The sequence below is a fragment of the Anas platyrhynchos genome, chromosome 2 (assembly GCF_047663525.1).
Source record: "Anas platyrhynchos isolate ZD024472 breed Pekin duck chromosome 2, IASCAAS_PekinDuck_T2T, whole genome shotgun sequence".
Taxonomy (NCBI): Eukaryota; Metazoa; Chordata; class Aves; order Anseriformes; family Anatidae; genus Anas; species Anas platyrhynchos.
In genome coordinates, this window is record NC_092588.1 from 125,878,389 (window position 1) to 125,901,169 (window position 22,781).

At 39.4% G+C, this 22,781-nt stretch overlaps 2 protein-coding genes across 5 annotated transcripts in view; both read right to left on the reverse strand.

Moving 5' to 3' along the window:
• The window catches only part of STK31 (serine/threonine kinase 31), a 35,824-nt gene extending 24,349 nt beyond the window's left edge, over positions 1–11,475 (reverse strand). Inside the window, exons 1-10 of one of the 2 annotated variants that reach the window (XM_038175395.2) lie at positions 11,280–11,475; positions 10,983–11,074; positions 10,821–10,873; positions 9,494–9,592; positions 8,426–8,500; positions 7,584–7,742; positions 5,829–6,184; positions 4,141–4,330; positions 2,209–2,324; positions 1,243–1,402 (exon numbers count right to left, since the gene is read on the reverse strand). In XM_038175395.2, the coding sequence (XP_038031323.2) occupies positions 1,243–1,402; positions 2,209–2,324; positions 4,141–4,330; positions 5,829–6,184; positions 7,584–7,742; positions 8,426–8,500; positions 9,494–9,592; positions 10,821–10,873; positions 10,983–11,074; positions 11,280–11,353 (1,374 nt within the window). In that variant the 5' untranslated portion in view covers positions 11,354–11,475. The remainder of the gene's footprint in view (positions 1–1,242; positions 1,403–2,208; positions 2,325–4,140; positions 4,331–5,828; positions 6,185–7,583; positions 7,743–8,425; positions 8,501–9,493; positions 9,593–10,820; positions 10,874–10,982; positions 11,075–11,279) is intronic. The other variant, XM_038175396.2, reaches the window with a different exon arrangement.
• A 1,506-nt stretch (positions 11,476–12,981) lies between these two features.
• Positions 12,982–22,781, reverse strand: FAM221A (family with sequence similarity 221 member A). Of its 3 annotated transcripts, none has more exons than XM_013100528.5 (7): positions 22,300–22,781; positions 20,650–20,823; positions 19,992–20,182; positions 17,560–17,766; positions 16,686–16,796; positions 15,908–15,996; positions 12,982–14,618 (listed from the first exon to the last, which is right to left on the reverse strand). In XM_013100528.5, exons 1-7 carry the CDS (start codon positions 22,428–22,430, stop codon positions 14,556–14,558), a joined length of 966 nt encoding a protein of 321 aa, XP_012955982.4. In that variant the 5' UTR covers positions 22,431–22,781; the 3' UTR covers positions 12,982–14,555. The 3 variants fall into 3 exon arrangements, with proteins under 3 accessions (XP_012955982.4, XP_027306742.1, XP_071889646.1); XM_027450941.3 differs by lacking the exon at positions 22,300–22,781 and adding an exon at positions 22,002–22,244; XM_072033545.1 differs by lacking the exon at positions 22,300–22,781 and adding an exon at positions 21,247–21,398.

Genomic DNA, 22,781 nt, shown 5'->3' on the forward strand with positions numbered 1-22,781 from the left:
GGCTGAAGAAACACGTGGAAAAGCATAGTGCTGCCTTTCCATAGTATTTCAACTATTTTAACACTGTAACACACTATCATGCATCCTACAGACATAACTTCACTGTTAGCCACCACTCACAACTAAAAGGGATGGCGGTATCAAGATAGTCTAACGTGCTCCAACAAATTCGTCCATCAGAAAAACCTCAAGCACTCTTCAAGAATTAGATCTCTTTTCATGTTTCTCATAGAAGAACACTATTTGCCAGGGCTGTCAACTCAAAGAAGAAATAAGGAAAAAAATGGTTATTCTTCTATACATGACTGGGCTATACAAGGCAAGGCCAAAATGTCACGTGTGTATTAACAGCTTAACATTGTCATGTTTTATATCTTAGGTTTTAGTAAATAAAATAACCAGTTTTCACCTACAGCAACTGAACATGTCATGCTACCCATGTTTTTAATACATTTCCCTGCAAAAACAACAAAAACAGAACTTATTTCAGATCTCCACGTGGCTTATTATTTTTTAGTCTATTTCATAAGCTATTAAATTCAGCGCAATGTAGCAATTCCTCTTAAGCAGAGATGTTTAAAAGGATTTAGGTTATAGGTGAAAATACTTGTAGGTATTTGCTGTCATCTTCCCTCTGCACAGCTACCTTCCCCTCCCTGCCTTACCACAATGCAGGCGACCCTCCTGTTCTCAAAAGCAGCACCTCCTTACATGACAAGACACAGTACATAAGCTTTTTTTTTTTTTTTTTTTTTAAATCATCACAGCTATTTTTACGTACCCAGGCAGGCTTGTGGTGACTGCTGCTGCTGCAAAGCTACGCTAGATGGCATCTTTCCCCTGTGCAAGCCAATACAACTGCCGTTTGCATACTGCTCTCCCTGCACATCTCCATGGGAGGGAAGCATATACTAGTGTAGTGGCACGCTGCTTTACGAAAGGTTTTAAGGATACACACCAGCTGCACAGCTAAAGTGCTTCTTTAACTATTACAGAAAATAAACCCTTTAGCCACCATGCTCTGATGTCCTTATAAAAATCATGAGTGCCAAAAAGTCTGCATTTAACAGAAAAATAACATTCGATAAACATAGCAGCTATGACAAAGGTAGCAAAGCTCTGATGTTACCTGGCAGAGGTTTCCATTCTGTGCTCATACCAAGCTACACTTACAAGACTAAAACACTCTGTAAACAGCTATTAAACTACTGTGCTTGTGACAAAAAAATAATTCCAACCTACCACGTTTTGGCAGAACTGAATCATCTCTTGAGCCAAGTCATACTCTGTCCAAAGCTTCTGCAGTTTTTCCAGGGAACACGGAACAGTGAGACATCCTTCTGTAACCACTTTTATGGCTTGTGAAAGCTGCTCCCCGAAACCAGCATTCTTTTTTGCATGCCTAAATAGTAAGGAAGAAACAGTATCATACCCAGAGAATACTCTTTCCCCAGAACTCAAGCATTTTAAAAATCAATACTATTTAGACCTCTTCAACATAAGGATCTTGAGATAGCACCTGCCATGTTAACCTAGTTTCTTCCACAAGGCAGTAGCAGCAAGTTGACTCACTCAGCTGTTAAATCCCTTTCTGAGGAAGGAGGAAGTATCAAGAACATATTCATTATATCTCAGTATTAACGTGACTGTATATGGAAATTCTCTCTTGCTCTTAATTTCTCTTCTGTCTCATTTCTTCCCCTAGTAATTTCTTCATTCATCTGTCACAAACATATAAACCAATGTATATTACATATAGTCCTTCTTAAAGGACTTCTTAAACCTTCTTAAAAGTTTTGTCCCTTCTTTTGCAGCTTGACGGGCAATTTTGGCTACCCAGTGAGACACCTCTATCAGCAGGACAGAAACCTAAAGGGACTTGTGACTGCCCAGGTACTTTTAACAATTAGCTGCATTTACTAATGAGCATTTTCCTTTAAGACAGAATAGAAAGATCTACCAGCCATGGCAAAGAAAGAGAAGTTAACTAAGTTATCTGATGAGCAGTCAGAAGCAGGCAACACAAATCTCAATGTGACAAAAATCTTAGGTTTCAGCCTTGGTGTCGGGAAAGGGTTTTTCCCAAGCTCTGTATAAAACATGGCTTTTTTTTTTTTTAAAAAAAATGTACCTGGGAAACTAAAATTATGCTTTCAAGAGATAAACAGGGCAGTGACAAAATGTACTATTTTAGAAACAAATACATACCTAATTTCTTTCAATACTTTCACATTAGCAGCCAAATTTCTCATTTTTGTTCCAATGTAATTACGGAAGGTTTCCTCAAAATGTTCAGCAGTTCGCCTGGATGCTTCCTTCTCCCCCTGAATCATTCATTGATTTTGGAGCAATGTTTCAGAAAAAGAGAGTCAGCTGAGGTTACTAATATGCAGACAATAATTTAGACTTCAAAAAAAAAGTTTAAAAACAAAGACACAGACATTTTTGAAACACTAACAAAATCACTAGAAAGACACAAACGAGTCAGACTTTATTTTTTTTGAATAGCTTCTTACAGGCTGATGGTTCATTTTCTTCCTTTTGTTTTAGTAGTGATGTGTTTAAGTGTATTTCTTCAATTGCTCCCCATTTGCTAGCAACTTTTCAGACAGTAAGGAATTGTTTTGAACGCAGAGGTATTTTTCAGCAAGACAAGTTTAGGGAAGTCAAGTTCAGGACCACATTCAACTCCTTACTGTCATAATCACACCTCAAAACAGTGCAGAAATAACTGTTGCTGTATGTACAACCACTGTGACCTTCCTATAAAGAATTTTCTCAGAACAAAAAGGTAAAAGCAAGAAAAACCCCACTAGGCTGTATTCCCCAAAGGACTGCCTGAAGTTAAAAGTGCTTGCTCTCATACTACCAAAAAGCTCTTATAAACCCCATTTTAAGTAATGAAATAATCTTTAAAAATAAAGACAAAAAAAAACACATGACCACCCCCACACAGAAAGATTTAAATAGTTTTGTATTTACTGATGAGCATTTGAAGTCTCATGACAGTAGGGCATTTTTGAAGTACCCCTCAAAGTAGCGACTATCTCTTCTAAAACACATTATTGCCTACTTCAGTGTTTTTATCAGGGACCAAAGATTGTCAGAACATACACAACTTTTCATTTCAAATCAGCTCACCTGCAGTCAGCACCAAAAAGTAACTAAACTGTGTAGGAAGCAACTTTAAAAAAATAATCAGGATATATAAAGTAAATGCTTTTAAGAATCCATTGAATTCAAGTAACTTTTCTTCGCTGCAGACCCATATTCTGTTGTTTGTAAATTTAGTGTTAAGAGGAATACACAAGCACAGGAACTTTAGTTGATGAATCTGCACTGTAATAGGTCAGGCAGTGTATGGAGAAACACGGGTATTCTAGGCAGAGGTAACTGAGTAGCAAAGCTGATTTTGAGTAGTTTTATTACCCCAAGAAAAAATAGGAAAGAGCTATGAGCAATCTCAGGTTTGGGGTTGTCAAATATATTGGTGAAATGGCAGATTCTCCTCTCTTATCTGTACAGGTTAAGAATTTGGAGATTTTTCTCAACTCAAACAAGAGCAACATCTTTTCACACAATCTCTTCTCTCTACTGCCTTTTATCACACGCAGAATTTTTAAGCCTCCTGGTAACTAAGTACTGGGCTTCTCACATAGTATTAAGCAGGAACTTCCCCTGGAAGAAACATAATTATGTGGTATCTGCATCTTTTCTATTCAGCAGCAACGAAGGAAACAAACATTTTTATCCAGTCCTAAAATTCAACAGCTGCAATGATTCTGTGATGCTTTGGAATTTTCAGCCCAACATCCAGAAAGTTGTTTTAGCCTTTAAGTGATGAAAAAAGGTGTGGACAACATTATAAACAAAGCATGTTTTTCATCACAAAGTGCAAAACCCCAAGCTCAAATTGAACACCCAGATCCAAAGCAGCAAGTTCAGCAGCAAGCTGGTTCACACACCAAGGCAGGGTAGCCTGGACTGCCACACAGGTGGTAACACATCGCCAGCATCTCCCTGCACCAGCAGGAGCTAAGCCTCTGGTCAACCAGTCAGTCCTGTTGGATTCCACAAAGCAGTATGAAGAAACCACATCTGCAACCAGGAAAGAAGCGCCTTCTTTGCAATTCCACATACCTGAAGTTCACCTTTCAGCAGCTCAACTTTCAGCTCTAGTTCCTTCTGCCTCCTCAAGAGATTTACATTCTCCTTTCTGAGAGCTTCTTTATCCACTTGAAGCTTTGCAATCTCTTCAGCCAGCTTCTGATCTGGTCTTACTTGTGCCAAACTTCTGTTGAGCGCTGGGGCTGAAGCTAGCATTTTTTCCCTTTAAAGAAATTAAGAGAAATTAAAAATAAGAGAAATTAAAAATAACCCACCATGATGTGCATTCTTTCATGCTACAGTAGTTTCAGTAACTACAGAACACCACAAAAAGACTACAAAAGCATCTACACAGTTACTCTTTAATTCTTTACCAATTCTCCACTTATTCTAAGACTAGAGACTGTTAAGAACTAACACCATGCACACATCATTTGAAGACAATACTTCTTACATTTTCATATCACTAAATCAGATCTCTTTCCCATCCAAAAAACGTCTTATGGTACCACACTGCAGACCCAGAAAAGCCAGTGTCCATCATAATTCAAGTCTTCTCCCTACTTTTGCCTCTTTTTAATAAAAGGATTTGGAGAACACCTAGCTCAGGCCAGATTAGAGTATCCAAGCATTCATAATGAGGCATTTTACAATGGACTCGGACTTTTTGGAAGAGCACCTCGTTTTATATTTGTTAATGGCACAGACTTGCCTAAGTCATGTAATTGTAACACAAATTGGAATACTATGCTAGTATGTGGAAGGGCATGCCCTCGGGAGCTTCATTAAAATGTCTGAGAAGCTCAGATTATAGAACATAACCCCCTTTTTTTTTTTTTTTTTTTAGGGGGAGGTGGCTGGAGGGGGAATGCTGTGGGGTGGTTTTTTGGAAGAACATTACTTCTTACATCATCGCACCTCTCTGAATGCCAAGCACCATCTTTTCCACCCACAAACGTCTTCCTCAGCAGCCTGTTGCCATGACAATCCTAGCAACTGTAGGACAAGTTTATTTTAAAAGATTTCCGACAACTGAACTGCCAACTTACCACTACCTCTTGTCAACGTAATTACAAGTTGCAGAGACATCACTATCCCCTAACGCTTACTTCGGACTGCAATTGCTGGCTTTATTTCTCATAAGCACACACAGTTACATTCCTACACAAATAAATAACCAAAATATGTTTGTCCTGCTAGGTGAATGTACTTTTACGTTACACATTTATGTAAAATGAGTTTTTAATATGAGTAAGTAAACAGGGAATAGCTACCAGGAGTCTCAAGGACAAGCGCATGGAAATTACACAGATGCATAAACAAACATCACTGCCTGTAACTGAGGCCTGATATCTTGCAACCTTCACTTCCAACTGAGGTTCACTGCATCTCCTTCTCTGTTTAATAGCTGCTACCCCTTCCTTCTTTCTCAAAATCCCATGTTAAGATATACTAGAGAAATCTCCCTGGAAAACAAATAAGGAAGAACAAGCTATCCAACACGCAACACAAACAGCTTTTCTATGGACTGATGCCCTAATTACAGCCACCACACAGACTCGCGTGTACTTCCCTTCCACTCAGTACCACTATTAGTGGATGCTGGAGTGACAGAAAATGAACCTTGCACGTTAGATGCTCATTTTCCCCTCCGTCTTCACATCTACACACATCCAGCAATAAAGCTCATCAGGACACTCACACAAACCCCACGGCCTTACTTTGTGACAACCATACGGTTCCCAGCAGCATTCTCACTCCTTGTGCTGGCAGACACCGGGTCAAAGAGCCCACTTGGACGGCTGCTCTGCGCACGACCAGGCCTGTTCACCCACAGGGGAACTGGGACTTTTATCTTCTGATGTTGGTTTTGCATAGCATCGACTTCTCTCCGTTCCTCATCTTCAGCATTTCCTGGAGATCTGCATCTTTCAGCAAACCCTGCCTTGGCCACTTCTTCTCCAATGTCTATTTTCTCACATTCTGCCTGTACAATGATGATACCATCCTTCTGCTTGACCTTCTCTCGTACTTTTATTTCTTTTTCGAAAACTAGGCTGCCCAAGAACTTCTTCCCCTGTAAAATAGAGTATGTTGATGTTGTGTACACATCATTCTAAATACTTGTAGTTGAAATCAACAATATTTCTTCTATGAAAGAAAAAAAAAAAAAGAGGCATGTTAAAGACCAAAGCCCAAAGAGCAGAACAAAATAAAGCTTCCTATGCTTAACACGTTTATTCTGAAACAATGGTGCATCCCTACAACGACTGCCTCTGATCTAATTTCTGCCAATGTCAGACTGGACATCAACAGCAAAACTCCCTCAACACTCAACTCCAAAGAATTCAGCGTCATTTATAGGTGACGAGTCCAAAGACCCACCAACTCTCAAAGGAAGCTGGCAACATAGGGTTATTCAAGTCTTTTAAAGGATACAAGACCAACTATTGAACAGCAGCATAAAAATAATGTGGAAAGATATTTGAATTACATTGTTTAACAGCCTTTCAATACACGGTCCAGAGGCTGGAAGAGAAGAAAGCAACAAGTAAATTACTATGTGCACCTACCTTCTTGAAATCTACCTTACTGAAACCACTCATTCAGAGATCAGGAAATGCCAGAATTGAAGCTGTCATTTTCATCAGTAATAACAAAGCACAGCAGCTTTGAAAGACTGGGGAATACACTCAAGACCTTCAAACAGCATCTGGCAGAAAGTTAGCTTTTTACCAAGAGGGTTTTTCCCTTCTGCTCAACTACTTCTGAACACCTGCTGGTTTTGCTTAAAATTAAGAAGGGAAGAGGCTGGAGGCAGGAAAGGGGTATAATTTCAAACAACACTGAGCTAGCAAAGAAAGCTTTATCTCAGGTAACAAGAACTGGTGAAAAACAGGGAAGCAATAACAGATTTCCACCTGTCGTAAGCATGTTAAGCAAAGCCAACGGCACCACAGGGGAGGAAACGATACACACTGGGACTTGGGATGTCCTCTGAATGGCACGGGGATATGACAAGGCAAGCAGGCCAGCCGGTCCAGCTCTTCTGGCAACTGCTGCTCTCAAGTCACCAGCTGGTGAAGCGTGGGCAGTACCAGCAACAAGCCTGAAGAAGCGTAACTTCAACACTGGAAAATGAGTGGTGACCAGGAAAAGGAGACCATCACTAGTAAAACTAGACCAAGGGTGTTGAGCTTTTATCAGTTCTGTTGGCATCAGCTCCTGAGCCTGCAAAACTGTAGAAGCATATTCTAAGGTCACCTCCCAGCACATTCTGAACTGATTTTTAACAAAACGCTTTTTGTTTTTGGAATACGATCAGGGCAAGAGATCAGGCAGCGCTTCACAGCATGCCCTGTTATCATGGTTAAACCCCCATCTCTTCAAGAACTCCTCCTGGTGACAGCATGCTGGTATCTGGCATCATCTATTACAAGGCACATCGTCTCAATGCTTCAAAATCTGTCACTCACCTGGTCAAATGTGTTTAAGTTCTGGTCAGCTGGTATCCGCAGTCCCCACAGCCTGTACTTCTTGGCAACGCTCGGACATTGTAAGTTTGCTGGGATTTCAACTATTTCTGATCTATTAAGAACCTCTGAATTTCCATAGTCAATGTATAATACCTGACACTGCAACAACAATATAAAATGTAAATAAGCAGAGGCTACAACATGAACCTCCTACAGAAACGTGTGGTGAAAGCTAAAATGTAAGCATCTTAACAAACGTGCACAATGCAAGTACTACATTTGAGGCAGAGACCAGAACCCTCTATACTAAGCCTAGCATACCCTTCAGAGAAAGGGAACGAAGTCAGAAAGAACACACAACTTGGCATCTGCCTAAAAACAAAATCTTTCAGGCAATCTAATGTTTGCAAACCAACCAGCGTGTTCAGGAATTATCATTTTAAATAGGAACTATTAGCCGTCTGTGTCAGTCACCTGAAACTGATGAGCAACCCTTTCAGTGCATTTGCATCAGTGCTAACATGTCACACAAAGACTGCTATTTTCACATCTCAGAAGTCTGAAATTAAAGAGCATTGCTTAACAAAATTAACTATCACTTGTGAATCTTTTTCAAGACATACAAATGGCACTTTGCAACTATATCAGTTTTTTTCAGTACTCCTATCAGCAACTTCCAAAACCACAGGTCACTTTAATCTGCGTCATACGTGCATATTCACTGTTTTTAAAATTTACTCAGACAGCAAGGTTAAAACAAAGAGGGATGAGTTGCATTTATTTCCATCCTCCTGCATGGAGAGCTGATAAACAAGTAACAACAGTAAAAATATATTTCCTGCCTTTTCATTGTTGATCACTTGCTGTACCATACATCTGTACCAACATCTGTCTTCAGAAAAACACCCACCATAAATCTGAAAATTAGGAAAAAAAGATCAGGAATTGCATTCTGAAAACATAAGCATACCTCAAGATGATATTCATAATACATTACAAATCTCGTTTTCACACTTCTAAAATTCCCCGAACAGCAGCATGAAAACAAAGTAATGCATGGTAACCTATCTCTCACAACAGCATATGCTAGCTGCTTCAAAAATATACTCCTCTACTCCACAAACAATAATGTGAAGAATACCTTATAACTTGAAAAATATCAATATTTTGCACAGCATGTTCATGTATGCATTTTTCTACAAATGTATAGCTACAAAATTTTACTGGCATTGCCAGCTTAGTAAGCCAAACAAAGGAACATGTCAGGAACCCCACAAATGTGCTGAGTTTACTGTTGATGCGTTTTCTTCCTTTTCAAGAGGAATGCAGGTCATCTACCTGCACACAAACAGTTCAAAGATAAAGTCTTTTATTTAAACCGTATTTTGCAGTAGGCCATCAGAAGTTCACACAAATACGGAAGTTACTACCACTCTTTGCAGGCTTAACATATTTAGTAGCAGTTATATGAGGTCTTCTTAAGAGCACTTTGCTTAGCCTGCTAAATACTACAGGTTTTCATAGGATCTCCCACAATTCTGAGATGGAACAACAAATCATGTATCTGAAAAAGTAGTGCTCTCTAGTTAAAGATAACCCGTAACATACACTAGATAACACAAGAATTCAACATTTTATATAAAACCACTCACAAAATACTACAAGAAATGTTATATTTAATTATATATGTGTCCATAATTTAATTGAAGTCTGGAGAGCAGAAAGAAATAAGACTTGCTCATACAAACCAAGCATTTTCTTTAGGAAAGCCAGCAGTTCTTAAATATTTGAGAGAATATGACCCACAACATAATTAAAGATTAAGAAAATACCAGAGAAAATAGCTGCACAAAATTAAAGCTTTTACATTCAGGCAGAAAACAAACTCTGCACACACTCAGCCTACGTACCTTGCTAAAATCAGGCTTGCCAAAAATTGCATTAGCCCGAGGACAAGCTTCTGCCAGCGCACAACTTAATTTCAAGAGGTCATTACATCTACTGATACCCTAAGAAGTGTGGAGAGAGGGCTTGAGTTATTAACTGTCACTTTTAATAGCTGCTTGATGGCTTACAACAGCCAAAAATTAAATCAAAACAGTTGCACTGCTGTTGAGACAAGTAACGCCCCACCTTAAGCTTTCGATCTTCGTGATTTTAGTTGAATTTGCAAGCCTGCTCTCATTTTCTTCCAAAAATAAATGAATGAGAGGCAGGTAACATACCCAGAGAAATAGTTCACAGGAACATTTTTAACAGTTTAATGACCTGATTCGCAGGAAGTATGCAGATCTTATTTATCAATCCTGCCTCGCAAATTTTAGTATGTGTTTGGTGTTCTTTTCCTTCATAATACTAGAAGACATCAGCTTTGGCATACCCCTCATTTTCCTGATTTGCAAAACTTGGGCTTGGTTCAGCTAAAAAGCAACAGATTCTTTCCCATTACAACTTGTTATCTGAACTACTCACTGTAAGACTGTCAGTTCCAGTAACATGACATTTATTAGATGTCATCCTACTTGCAATTCAAAGCAAAGAATCCAGAGCTCAGAGCAGGAAACAAAGCATTAATGCAAGTAAATATTCTGTTGTCCTCAAAAGCCCACTCTTAACTTTCACACCTTACAATGCTAAATAAGACACCATAACTGAGTCTCAGAATCCTAGGGTATGAACCCAAAGGAAAATGAACCATCATTATTATATTTCAATTTAAAAAATCAACTTTTTTTTTTTTAATAAAAAAGGAGGTGTTACATAGGCAGAGCAAGCAAAGCTTGGTCTCTCTGCCCTAATCCGTATTATCAATAAGGTAAACAGCAGCACCTCCTGTGACTGGCTCCAAGCTAGGCAGCGCCACAAAACATACACCAGTTACAGCTCTACAGCCAGCAGACCAAACAGAAAAGACAACCCTAGGGGCTCCTTCTAGATTTCCCCTTCTCTCTGCCACATCAATTAATGAAAACTACTCTTCCCCCACACACTACCCCAAAGTACATGTGAAAATCCAGCTACAACTCAAATGGATGGATAAGCAATTCCCTTTCATGCTTTAGGAAAGATGAAGTAGCCAAATTCAGTTTAAAGTAGTACAGTACTTGGATTCTGAGATCTAAATTAATGTTTTTTTTTTAAGACAAACACTACCAGTTCTCACTTCCACAGAAACTCGCCATAGGGGACAAGTAAGATGAAGCACTTGATTAAAACCAAGCAGCTCTTGAAATTCACCTGTGCCCAAAACGTTATGGCATCTTCAACGTGGCAGCCCACAACATCTTCAACTTGAGGGAGAAAAAAGACACGGTAAGGAAGATTTAAGTTACTCCTGAATGTAAGATTATGCTGTTGGTGTTTTTTGTTTGTTTGTTTTTAAAAGAAACCTCGCATTACCTTTGCTGCACTCTGCATCTCCATCCATGACAGCAGGTCCTGAGACACCACCACACCCCTTGGGATGCTCCTCGCAGACCCTGCCCCGGAGCCTTTCACAGGTCAAAAATGAGACTCCGCACCCCACAGCAACCCCAAACCCTGCTCCAGCGCTCCCCACCACGCCCCCCACCCCTTCCTGCTCTCCCACCACTTGCCCCAACTCCCCACCAGCGCCACCAACGCGTCAGAGCCCCTTTTCTTTGCTAAAAACGCGGTTTTTAATCCGCGAGGAAGCGCCACAGAGCAGAGCCCCACCTCCCCCAGCCCGGCGCTACCCGAGGTGGCCGGGCCCTGCCGAGGCCACACGTGCCTCCGCCGCCACCGCGCATGCGCCCGCCGCCAGCCCCGGGCCGTGAAATGGCGGCCCCGGCCCGCTGAGGGGGCGTAGGGCGGTGCCCGGGTGCCTCGTCCACCCCCGGGGGCGTTTGGGGGCCCTAAAGGGCTGTGGTGGCCGGGCTGATCAGAGGTGTGGCAGCTTGACAAAGCGGTTCTGTGCTGGTGCTGTTAATTGGCTGTCAATTTACGCGCTGCCCTTCCTCCCAGACCTGAGAAAGACACACATTTTATAACTAGTATCGGGAGCGCAGCATCAGGTGGAGCTCCTTCCCTGGGATCACTGATCAGTGTTTACTTCTACGAATAGCCATCTTACGCCTAAGTCTTTTCAGAAGATGAATATGTGGTCTCTACTCTTGAATGTTATAATGGCAAATAATTCCTCTGAAAGCCAACTATTTAAAACATGGAAAGTGCATAAATGTTGCCTAAGACCCATGCAATTACCCTTTAATATTTTAGAGCACTCTGTGACAAAACCCCAAAAACATTTTTCTCGTGCCACATTTCTTGATTAGAGTCAGGAATGGTTAATGTGTCTGGCTGAACAGCAGATATTGCCCACAAATTGTACAGATGAACTGATAATTTAGCCATCCCAGGATGTTATGTTCAAAGTTCATGGCTGCTCTCAAGAAAACAGATCACCAACAACTACATGTTAAACAACTTTTTATATAATGATCAATGGCAATGGCAAACACTTTGGCATCTGGTCTCTTTTACCAAAATGTATATATAAATATATATATAAATATTGTTTTAATAGAAGTACGGAGAGATTTTTCAGTGGAATTGGAGGTTACAATTTCAATCCTTCAAAATGATATTTTTCAGGATAATTTTTGTTTGGTTACTTTAAATAAGAGAAGTTCTGGTTAAGTCTGCAAATTACACTCAGGACATGACTTCTGTCTCCAGTTTTCACAGCCAACAATGTTTTAAAATATATTCTACTGATTTTTTCATGTATAAGTAATACAAATCCTGCAAAAAGTTCTACACAAGTAGTACCAAGAAGTCAAAAGTAAGCCTTCTAAAAACAAACCATATTTTTTTTTTTACTTAGAAGTCATCAATATGGGTAAAAAGTGATCCGAACACCTAAGCAATATTTATTGCAGATGATATTTTCTCAATCGTTTTCCAGCTACAAAGAGTTATTATGAAATAAATGTAGTAATTTTGTAGTGTCATTTAGATGGAAACATTAAATATGTTTAAGCACTGAGTAAGGTTTTAAAAGATTAACTTTAATAAAAAACAGTTCATGGTGACTGAAGTATAGTTTAGTGTGACTGGATTTGGGGAAAGCAAGCATTTAAAACTGGCAAGTATTTTTAATTTTAAAAGTTAATAAAAGTACAAGTTATTTCCTAAAAGTGGAAATAAATAGGGGATAAGTATGAAATTATTGGAATAAACGTCCTCTGTTTACTTTGCAATAATCTCTTGGAGGACTGAAATCAAAATATTTTTTCTATATTTACTTTTTTTTTTTTTTTTTATAAATTTTAATCTCCGTTTTTCGGTTTCTTGTAATTCTACCGTGAAATTCCCATTTGCTTGAGACTAAATACATCTACAGAAACAATTGCTTATTAAAACCAGAAGAGGGAGCTCAAATTAGTATTTTTATTTATTAAGATAAAGCAGTATGTAACCGTGTTGAATTTAACAGTAAAGGTACTTTTTTTAAACATTCAGTATACACTTCGATGTATTGTTTATCTAAATTAAGATTACAGACCAATCTCTCTGATTGGCATCACTGGTAGTGAATGGCTGCATAGTTCAGAGTTAAGTGAAGGTAAATGACTGCTGCTCCTGATTGAATTTGGGCAATCCTTATTCCCTTCACACTCCCATCAGCCACGTGAAAGAAGAGCCTGCCTTCTTTCCCACAGCTGCTATTTGAACAAAAAAAGCAAGTTACCTAAATGCATTCAACTCACCTCATTTCCTCTGCCAATAAGGCACACAGAGGCATCACAGTGGCATCAGTTCTCTGACAGGAATCAAACCTTTTAAAGTTTCTCCCAACCCATGCTATAAAGTCTCAGTACACACATACCACCTAGAAAGTCTTCAAGAGACATCTTCAAGTACTTTTAAGGACAAACTGACTTACACTTTCCTGTTTTCAAGGGAGCCTAGCAAAATGGACTCAGGCACTGTTTTTGCCTCCTAATTCCAAGCCAGGCTCAGCCAGGCACTCACTCTGTTCTATGCTGCTTCACAGATTTAAAACATCACACAAAGTTGCCAAATTTTACATTTTCACACAAATGCCCACAACCTTTAATACAATATTTGCTGCCAGAGCTGTGAACGTGTACAAAGAAAATAAAAGGACGTCTCCCATCTTGAGGGACTCTGTATTGGATCAGACATGATGAAAGAAAATCTGTTGGCTAAGGAAGTTTATATCAAATAATGTATAACTGTTTGCTTATGTGCAGTAAATAGCATGTAAATTTCCATGTAATGTTTTCAAAAGTTCATTGTAATGAAGTCACTGTTACAATAGTATCAGACAAACAGAATCACCAGAATGGTACAGAATCACTATAGAAATCTGGGATAAAGCAGGCAGCAAAACCCTTTAAAGTACCTAGTAAGTACGTGTGACAATAGTTTCACAGACATACAGAATTTCATGTGTAACAACTACTTATACATTGGCAAGAACAGAGCCTAGAGAAGTGTGACAGACAAAAGGTACGTTTGAATTTTATGCAAAAGAAATTAAACCAACAGAAATGGAAAAAAAAATATATTAAGATTAAAATGCCAATATTAACAGAACAAACCCAACCATTAAAAATCCATGAAAAAAAGATATAAGGATTCTATAAATAAATGGCGTCATAAAAGTCTAAGAATGGACATATATTTTCTTTACCCTATTACAATGTAATACTTTAAAACGTTCTTATGCTCTCAGTACTTAAATAACAGTTCAGTAAACCTGGAAATATGATTTTCCATTTTCAAAGGAGTATCTACATAACAATTCCAGAGACTAGAAACTCTTTAATCAAAGTGCCAATTTTATTAGAAGTTAATTAAAAATCAATTTCAGCAATAGAACAAAGCCAAATAAAGAAATGAAGTAAAAGCAGGTGCAGAGAAAAATACTCTTCAATACAGTAATTGACACTGTTGCACCTAATCAGTATTTCTTCATTAATCTCATGGCTTCTTTGATCTCACTGGACTTTTTTCTGTTTGTTTAGCAGCCTTCTCCTTTTTCAGCTGTAACAAAGAAAGACAACAGTGGTTCAAGTTAATTTGCAGGTAGACTAACAATGCGATATTAAACCTCTACAGTCAGTCAAAAATTTACCAGAGTAATTTATGAGATAGAGAGAGCTACAGATTATTATTAGCCCAACCCAGAACTGCTCACTTTTGCATCATGTGACAAAGGAGCACTTCTATAGCCCTGCAGCTACTCCCCTCTTCATACCAAGGCTGCCTTTATCTCTGATAATGGCAGTGAAGGTATTTATGTATCCCTCAAGGCCAAAGTGCCTCACAAATGTTCATGGTTTAATCTTTATCTCAATGAAAGTTAAAGGTGTTTTATTCTAGATGTGTAACAGACACAGTAAGACCAACCAGCATGCACAAAATCACAAAGAAAGTTTGAAGCTGAGCTAGATGCTAAACCTTTATCTCAATGTCTCAGTGTCCAAAATCCTAGGGGGAGAAAAATTCTAGTAATTTAGATTTAACAGTAACGTTTTCTCCTATGAAATGATACCTTTTTTTCTATATTTACAACAATTTACCACATTCTGAGATGATTTCCAAAATAAATCAAATTATTTAAAATTTCACAAATTAGCACAGCTTTCTCATTAACAAACACACCTTTTTGCAAGGAGCAAGAGTAACAGTAATTAAGCTTTTAAGAGTTAGATAGTTAGTTCTGCAACATCTCTTTACAAACGAATTCATAAACAGTAAAAACGTGCTTCCAGCTAAGATGGTGGAGCTAAGAAGCTAATGTAGGGAACAAATAGGTATTTAAGCATCTAGGTAAAAGTGCAGGGCATTTGAAGTTAAAATACAGTCGGTGCATTGGAAGAGGCACCTCTGAGGGGGTGATTCAGGTCATCTACACCCGATTTAGCACAACTACCCAGACATTCCTACAGTAAGGAAAAAAGCATGAGAAAGTTTTTAAGTGACATAGTAAACACACATCCCTAAATGTTACATGGGACTTACAGTGAGTCTGTTTTGTTGTTTGTTTTTCTCACACAGTAAAATACTTTGTTTTTACGTAACAGAGAGTTAAGGAAATAAAAATATGCCCAGTTAAGGTAAATACCATCCCAGAAAGTAACTGACGTCTAAAAACCTACAATAAATAGCACATAACTGTATTTCAAATCTCCATTTAATGCGCTTGTTTTTCTCAGGATGAGAACAGATGATATAATGCATTTATATGCCACTTAAATCATATGTTCATCTTTGTTGCCCATCTTTTTGTGAAAATATATTTAAATTAAGCAGTAAATGTGGTAACTTGCCCGTTCCTGGTAACGTTTTTCAAAATAAGCCATGTCATCTTCTTCTGAACGCCCTTCATGAGAAACTTGCATTGTAGCAGTAGAACAACCTGAAGTGGAAAAAGCCCTATATTCCAATAGCTATTTTTAACATTTGGAAAACACTTTGGAAAACATTTAAAAATGAGAAGTCAGAATCGATGTAGTAATGTAGTAAAACACCTTTATAGACAAGTAACAAACCGTGGCAACTGCAACTAAAGAGCATCCATCCCCTTTACTCTAAGAACTGCAGCTGTGATAAGCAGACTTGAAGGAGTTCAACAGTGATATTAATTGCTTAATATTTACACTAAATAAGAGACATAAAGTAAGCATAACCGATCCCTAATTCCATGCATAAGACTTTCTAGCAGAAGGCAGTTTCTCAGGATTGAACTGAATCTGTACTACTCAGATATGAGCTTCTAGTAGGAATCAAAATTAAAACAAACAAACAAACAAAAAATGTATCCAACAAATAAGTGACACCATTAATAGGGAAGACACAAAATACTAAATACATATATATTTTACTTAAAAAGCACATCGTGACCAAAATAACAAGCAGTAAAAACATAGTTATTCTAAGCACTTCTAGGACAGGAGAATTATACTATCTTTAAATTAGGCTTCAACACTCATTTTAATATTTACCTTTAATTTTTATCCCTAAACATATTAAAAGTCATTAATAGAACCAAATAATTTTATATGATATACTTATGGTGAAAGAAGTATTATCCTACTAATTTATCACCTGCTATCTGTGAGATGGTTTGAGCAGAACTAGAAGGTCCCTCAAATGCTTTTAGAAATGGATGATCCATGCTGGTTACAGGGGATTCTAGAAGTTCAGCAGAAGGAGCCCCTGTTAAATAATGAGTTGAATGAAAAAAAAAAAATCACTTTGCAAGGTGCATTGAAAATATACATGATGGTGTCAAAACAAAGGTACAGATTCCTATGAACACTCTGTGCAGACCAAATAAACATGAGTTAAGAAAAATGCTACAGAAAATTGCTTCAAAAGAAATTAAAAACTTTGGTTCTTTACTTTCTACTGCTATGCTATAGTTTCTAAACTTCAAACCCATGAAAGCAGATCAGAACTTGAGAAAGAAATGGTGTGTGTAAGGAAATAATAAATAAAACAGTCAGGATAAAATGAGTTCATTACTACATGACACAAAAACTTAGAGCAGGAGAGATTTCAGGGTCCTTTTTTTATTTTGTTTTTGTCCTGAACAGCTATTAATCTATGACTTTATTGAGGAAGACTTCGGCAGTATTAGGCTAAAGGATTAATGTAAATAAAAATTAAAATATTAAGAGAAAACAGTAGTTACGGAGTTCTTTCTAAAAGATATGCTCCAGTTCAATGAGAAGCTACTGTGCTGAACACCAAAATTATGGATTTTTTTATTATTTTTTTTTATTTTTTATAATTCACTACAGGAAACTGGACAGGATGGTCACAGTGGTCTGCTGGAAAAGAAAAAAAAATCTGTCTTTAAGTCTTACTCTTATTGATCCAGTTCACCTTCAGACTCTGAAAGTCTATGTTGAATGCCTACTTTTCAAAAATACCTAGTTGTAGAAATCAAATTTCATCTCAGGTCAGCTGCACTTACCTATTCCGCTGTCATCAAGCCTCATGTAGCCCTCTGCTAGTGAGCTAAAACCAGTCAGTCCTCCCATAGCAGCGTAAGGAACGTCCTGCCCCACAGGCTTTCCTTGGGCTAAACGCTCCTGTTTAGTTTCCACAACGGTTTCATGTGCATATGTTGGCTGACCACATCCACAGGTAAAGCAACTGTGAAATCCAGAACACTTGGAACCTAATTAACAAATAATAAATGTTATGAGTGAGACGATAATGGAATTTGTACCTCATAGCAGACAAAACAGTATTTCCCAAAACTGATATTGTCAAAAACTGGAGGCTTGTACAAGATCTGGGGCAAAGTAATCAGCTTTCTTTGCTGAAGCCTTTCACAGCCTCATTTCATCCCAGTACAAAAACGCATTATAAAACAGAAGGCGTGAATGTGGGGATTAGATCACAGGGTCATGCAGTCTCAGGGTCTCATCCAGTCAAGCTTTGAGAATCTCCAATTGCGATGGAGATTTCACAGCCTCTCTGGGCAGCATGGGCCAGTGCTGGGCTACCCTTGCAGTGAACTTTTCTTTCCTAATATTTATTTGGACTTTTTATGTTGCAACCTGTGTCCACTGCCATTAGTAACACCCTTCTCTTTCCCTCCTCTGATGAAAAATAAAAACAAAAAAAATCTGTCACTGGGTAGAAAAGACAAGCTGCCAGCATTTTGGTGGCATTATCTCCAACTGGGCACAGCAGGTGTCAATGCTGCATGGCCAGAAAACTTCTCATCATAATGTATGATAAAAATCATCAAATTTAAACGAATTTTAAGATTAGCAAAATTATCCCAGTATGAAACAGAACCTATGGTAACAGCAAAGGAGGTGCTACACAGGAGTACCATTAGACTGTCTCTCTCTGTTTGTTTGTTTGTTTTTAAAGTTTTACATAGCCATTAGATAAAACTGCAATGGTTATACAAATGGCAAGTGACATTCAGAAAGACATGGTACAGAAATAGATCTGCCCCAACTATGGCTAAGACTAAACGTTACTAAAGCCCTGCTGGAGCAGTGATGGGAAAAAGAAATTGCAGAGTTGCAAGTGTTTCATTGTTCATATTGGTCTACATTACAAATCTATTTACAACGTGCCTCTAACCAACCCCAGTTACAGCTCATTTTGCAGAGCACCAAGGAAGGTTTGTTTTTTGTTTTTTTTTAGAAAGACCTGTATAATATGCTTAAGAATCACATTCTTAAAATTGTTAAAGGTTTGTTTACTTCATTTGGGGCATTCCTTAGCAATTGAGTTCTTACTCTGATACAGAACACAGTAGATAAGATAAAGTGCAACAGCAGTGTTTTTTCAATGTTACTGATATTACATCTCTAATTTATTTACCACATTACATTTAGACAACTGGGCTAGACTAGTGCCAGTACAATAAAACAACACAAGTCCAAAACTGAAGCAAGTCTTGGCATTTCTTTGCATAATCTTTGAAGCTCTCAGAAGTGCCTGGTGTTTTTGAGGAACACCACAAAAAGTGCATAATGTAAATGATCATTAAAAACGTTTTGTTCTGAGGGTTCCGTTTGAATCATCCAATGGTGCATTTAAGCCTTACGCATTACTTAGAGAAAATTCTTGAAAGGCTGTCATATAAATATTTTATGTTTATTCTGTGGGATATGATTCTCATCTCATCCAGCAAAAGCTGATTATTATTATTTTACAGTGCCCATTAAACAGACTTCATGAGAGAAATGTACTAATATTATAGAATTATAACAAAAAATCTTCAGCTTGCATAATTTGAAGTTTCACAGAAAAACATCTTTATGAATTATTTAATCTCAGTGGTTAATAATTACTGCTGCCTCTCGATCAAGTGAAGCAAAAAGCTCCCTCTTACTGCCTACCAAACATTTTGCTTAAAATTTCATTGCCATTTGCATTTCTGGACCCACAATCACCATTTTTGGGAACTGCTTTCTTAGACTGTTAGCAATAGTACTATTTAGGAACAGTGCCCTACTTCCTACTGAGTTGAGAAAAAAATACCCTAATGTTACATTCAACCAGGCAATAAGAGGAATAGAGATGAGCATTTCTCTCTTTCGAACTACCAAATTCAGGCAAAAAAGTCAGATGCATGCAGCAGTGGAAGGGACACAATGCAAATGGGATGTTTTCATACTGCCTGATTTTAGGTGGTTAGACTCCCCATGTATTTAACCTAATCATTGAGGAAGTTTACAGTCCCTCACAGAAATTGGAGAACTAAGGATGTTCTAGATCTTCCTGTGCAAAAGGTTGTGCAGGAAAAGACCCTTCCTATCTCCCATCCTTCTGCAAAAATCGGAACGTGCATCAGTTAACAGCGGAGGGCAGACCTAGTACTCTGGGGAGAATACAGCTCCTGGTTAAGTTTACCAGTAAAGATGTGTAACTTACAAGAATTACATGAAAATCCAGGTGCTGCACTGTGCTGATCAGCAAAGTGTTTGCATCTACAGCGGATGGGCTGTGTGCCGTTTAGAGGAACGTAGTGATAGGACTGGCACTGACAGCGGCTCACTCGACACGGCACACAAATAGGACGGTCCTTGGGAATCACTTCGTAGTCCGTTTTGTGTTGTTTATACCTAAAACAGGCAAAAGTAGTAACTTGTATAACCTTGTTAGTATTTATCACAAAACTAACTGAAGGGCTTAGCTTACAAGTTCTGGGATGAAGTATCTGTAATTATCTTAATTACTGCTACTTACTAATTTTTATTTAGATACAGAATATCAGATGCTTTTACATCCATTGTATGAAGATTACAGATCCTTATGTTTCATTTTGATAACACTATCAGAACCAAGCTGATCTACAATAATTCATGCCTTAAAGATTAATTTATTGAAGACTACAAAATTGTTCTGATTTCAGAAAAAGGTTATTTAGATTTAGATTTTTTTAAAAAATCTTATTACCTAAAACCTGATTTTCTGAACCTTTATACCTTAAAATAACTTGTCTATGCTGTACTTCATTGAATCTGGAATATTTTTATATTTCCCTAATTTAAGAAAAACACATCAGTGCAGAAAAAGACAAGAAGCTTACCGGTGAGTACAAAAGCACAGTGTCTCTGGTCCAACAAGCTTACAGTCCATGCCAGTTGGTGATCTCCAGCTCACATACAACCTGTTTTGTAACCGAATGGGTAACACTTTTCTTTTGTACTCCTCATATTCCTCAGGAGTAAAGATTTTTCCTCCATCATCATCACCTACAATTCTGTAAGCATGTTAAAAAAAGAAAAAAAAGAGGAAATAAAAAGAGGTTTCTCAAGTGTTTTTTTTTTCAAATAATACATAATAGTACTTTTAACGTAAATGCAAAAAATCGTGTCTTTCATAGTACTATTCTAGTAATATAACAAAAGAAGGAAAATACATGGAAAAAATAATAAACTATGAAACTATGAAGCTGCTTTTTATCCTGCAGAAAAAGCAGTCAGCACCAAGGGTTGTGTAATCAGCCTGCTCTGCTTGAGCAACTTCTTGAGTGGTCTCTGGCAAGCCCCTTCACCCATCTACACCCAGGTCTGTATTGCAGACTTGTATTAATTATCTAATCTTCACTGAGCCTGAGCAAGAATGTTTAACTGTAATTTGGGAAACGCCAGCACCAAGGAAGCAAACAATACACCTAAGCTACCTTCTAGCTTGCAAGAAAACCACGTGAGTTTCTGCAAAGGAATTGGAGCTGCACCCACACCTCTGCCAAGCCCATTTGTTTGCATGACCACTGCTTCCCAATTCAGTCCCCGAATAGCTGGGACTCTGGACCAACATCCAAACCCTGCATTTCCGTAGACTACTGAAGACAAGGAAAACCTGTAAAATGCAAACTATACTTGACTGCAACACCTAGCTACGCTGCAGCATAGTTTACTGATGTCTGTAAATATTTCAGTTACCATGTGCTGGGTGCACTCGAGCGTATGAAACAAGCGATCCTTTGGCCGTGCTGTGAGGATTTGCACATCACGGCAGCACAGCAGGGCGATGTGTCAGCACACCGCTCTCACCTGCGTGTCAGGGAAGTGGGCACCTGCCTGACTCGGCGTGTAGCTGCGTAGCTAAGAAACACCGCTCCGATGCTTTATTGCACGCTTTCTCCAGCTAAACAGCCGCGTTTCAGCGTAACGAGTTTGTGTTTATTGCTGCTGAAGCCGTCAGGAGGCGTGCCCAGGCGGTTGGGTTAGCACAGCCCCTGGGGAGCCTCAGGGCTCGCTGCAGCCCCGGCACGGGTCGGGCAGCCGGCAGCTCACCCCTGGCCCCGCTCCACACCACGGCGAGACACGGAGTTATTACTGCCCTGCCCAGTTCCAGCCGGCGAGGCCGCCAGAGCCTACCCGGCCCCCTCTCCTCAGCAGCCGGGCTCTGCCGCGGCTCCCCCCGGCCGCCCACCTGCGGTACTCCGCGTACTCGTCCAGCGCCGCCGCCTCCGCCCGCAGCCGCTCCATGGCCGGGGCCGCCGTTGGGCCGCCCGCGGGCGGGGCGCGCTCCGCCGCTCTCCCGCCCCCCGCAGCCACCCAGCACGAACCAGCGGGCGCCTGACACCCGCAGCCCTGCTGGCCGAGGCACCTGCGGCCCCCTCAGCGCCGGTGTTGTCGTTGGTGGCGGTGACAGAGCCTTGGCGAGGCTCAAGATGGCGAGCACAGGACCCCCAGTGAAGGGAACCCGCCTTGGGTCCCCTCACACGTACCTCACAACCGCCCTGTGGCTGCCCTGCTGGCACCAAAATCCCCGCTGATGTCGGGAAGCATCGTCCTGGTGATCTCCGCTTGCTTGCAGACACATCTGCACTGAGGGATGTTGGTTGCCTGGGGCCCACATAACCCGCCAGTGCTGCCACACAAGATGGTTTCCATGATCACTGCTTCTCCCCGCAGTGCAAGGCGGTATATGTCAGTTTATACACGTTGGCTCAGAGGCACAAATTTTTAACAACAGTAATATTAACCATAATAACGTGATCACCAGCAATTGTTTGACTCTAGTAATAGTGTGGATTTCCAATTTTAGTTACACATTTTTCCTGTAAATGAACATCAAGTCTCTCCTACTACCATCAGCCATCATCTTCCTAGCAGGGGAGAATCCACTGCTATCACATCAGTCCCATGAGGAACAGAGAAATTTGTGGGTGTTGGTCAGGCTCCAGTAGCAGTCAGTGTTATTTAACCT

What these genes read in the sequence shown, in the direction of transcription:
- FAM221A (XM_072033545.1), bottom strand. Translation starts at nt 21,383, where the DNA reads ATGTTGGTCCAGAGTCCCAGCTATTCGGGGACTGAATTGGGAAGCAGT. An exon ending in AACCATCTCACAGATAGCAG is followed by an intron (nt 15,997 to 16,685) that starts GTGATAAATTAG and finishes TTTCCACTTCAG; the next exon opens with GTTGTTCTACTGCTACAATG. An exon ending in AAAAACGTTACCAGGAACGG is followed by an intron (nt 14,619 to 15,907) that starts GCAAGTTACCAC and finishes TCTTTGTTACAG; the next exon opens with CTGAAAAAGGAGAAGGCTGC.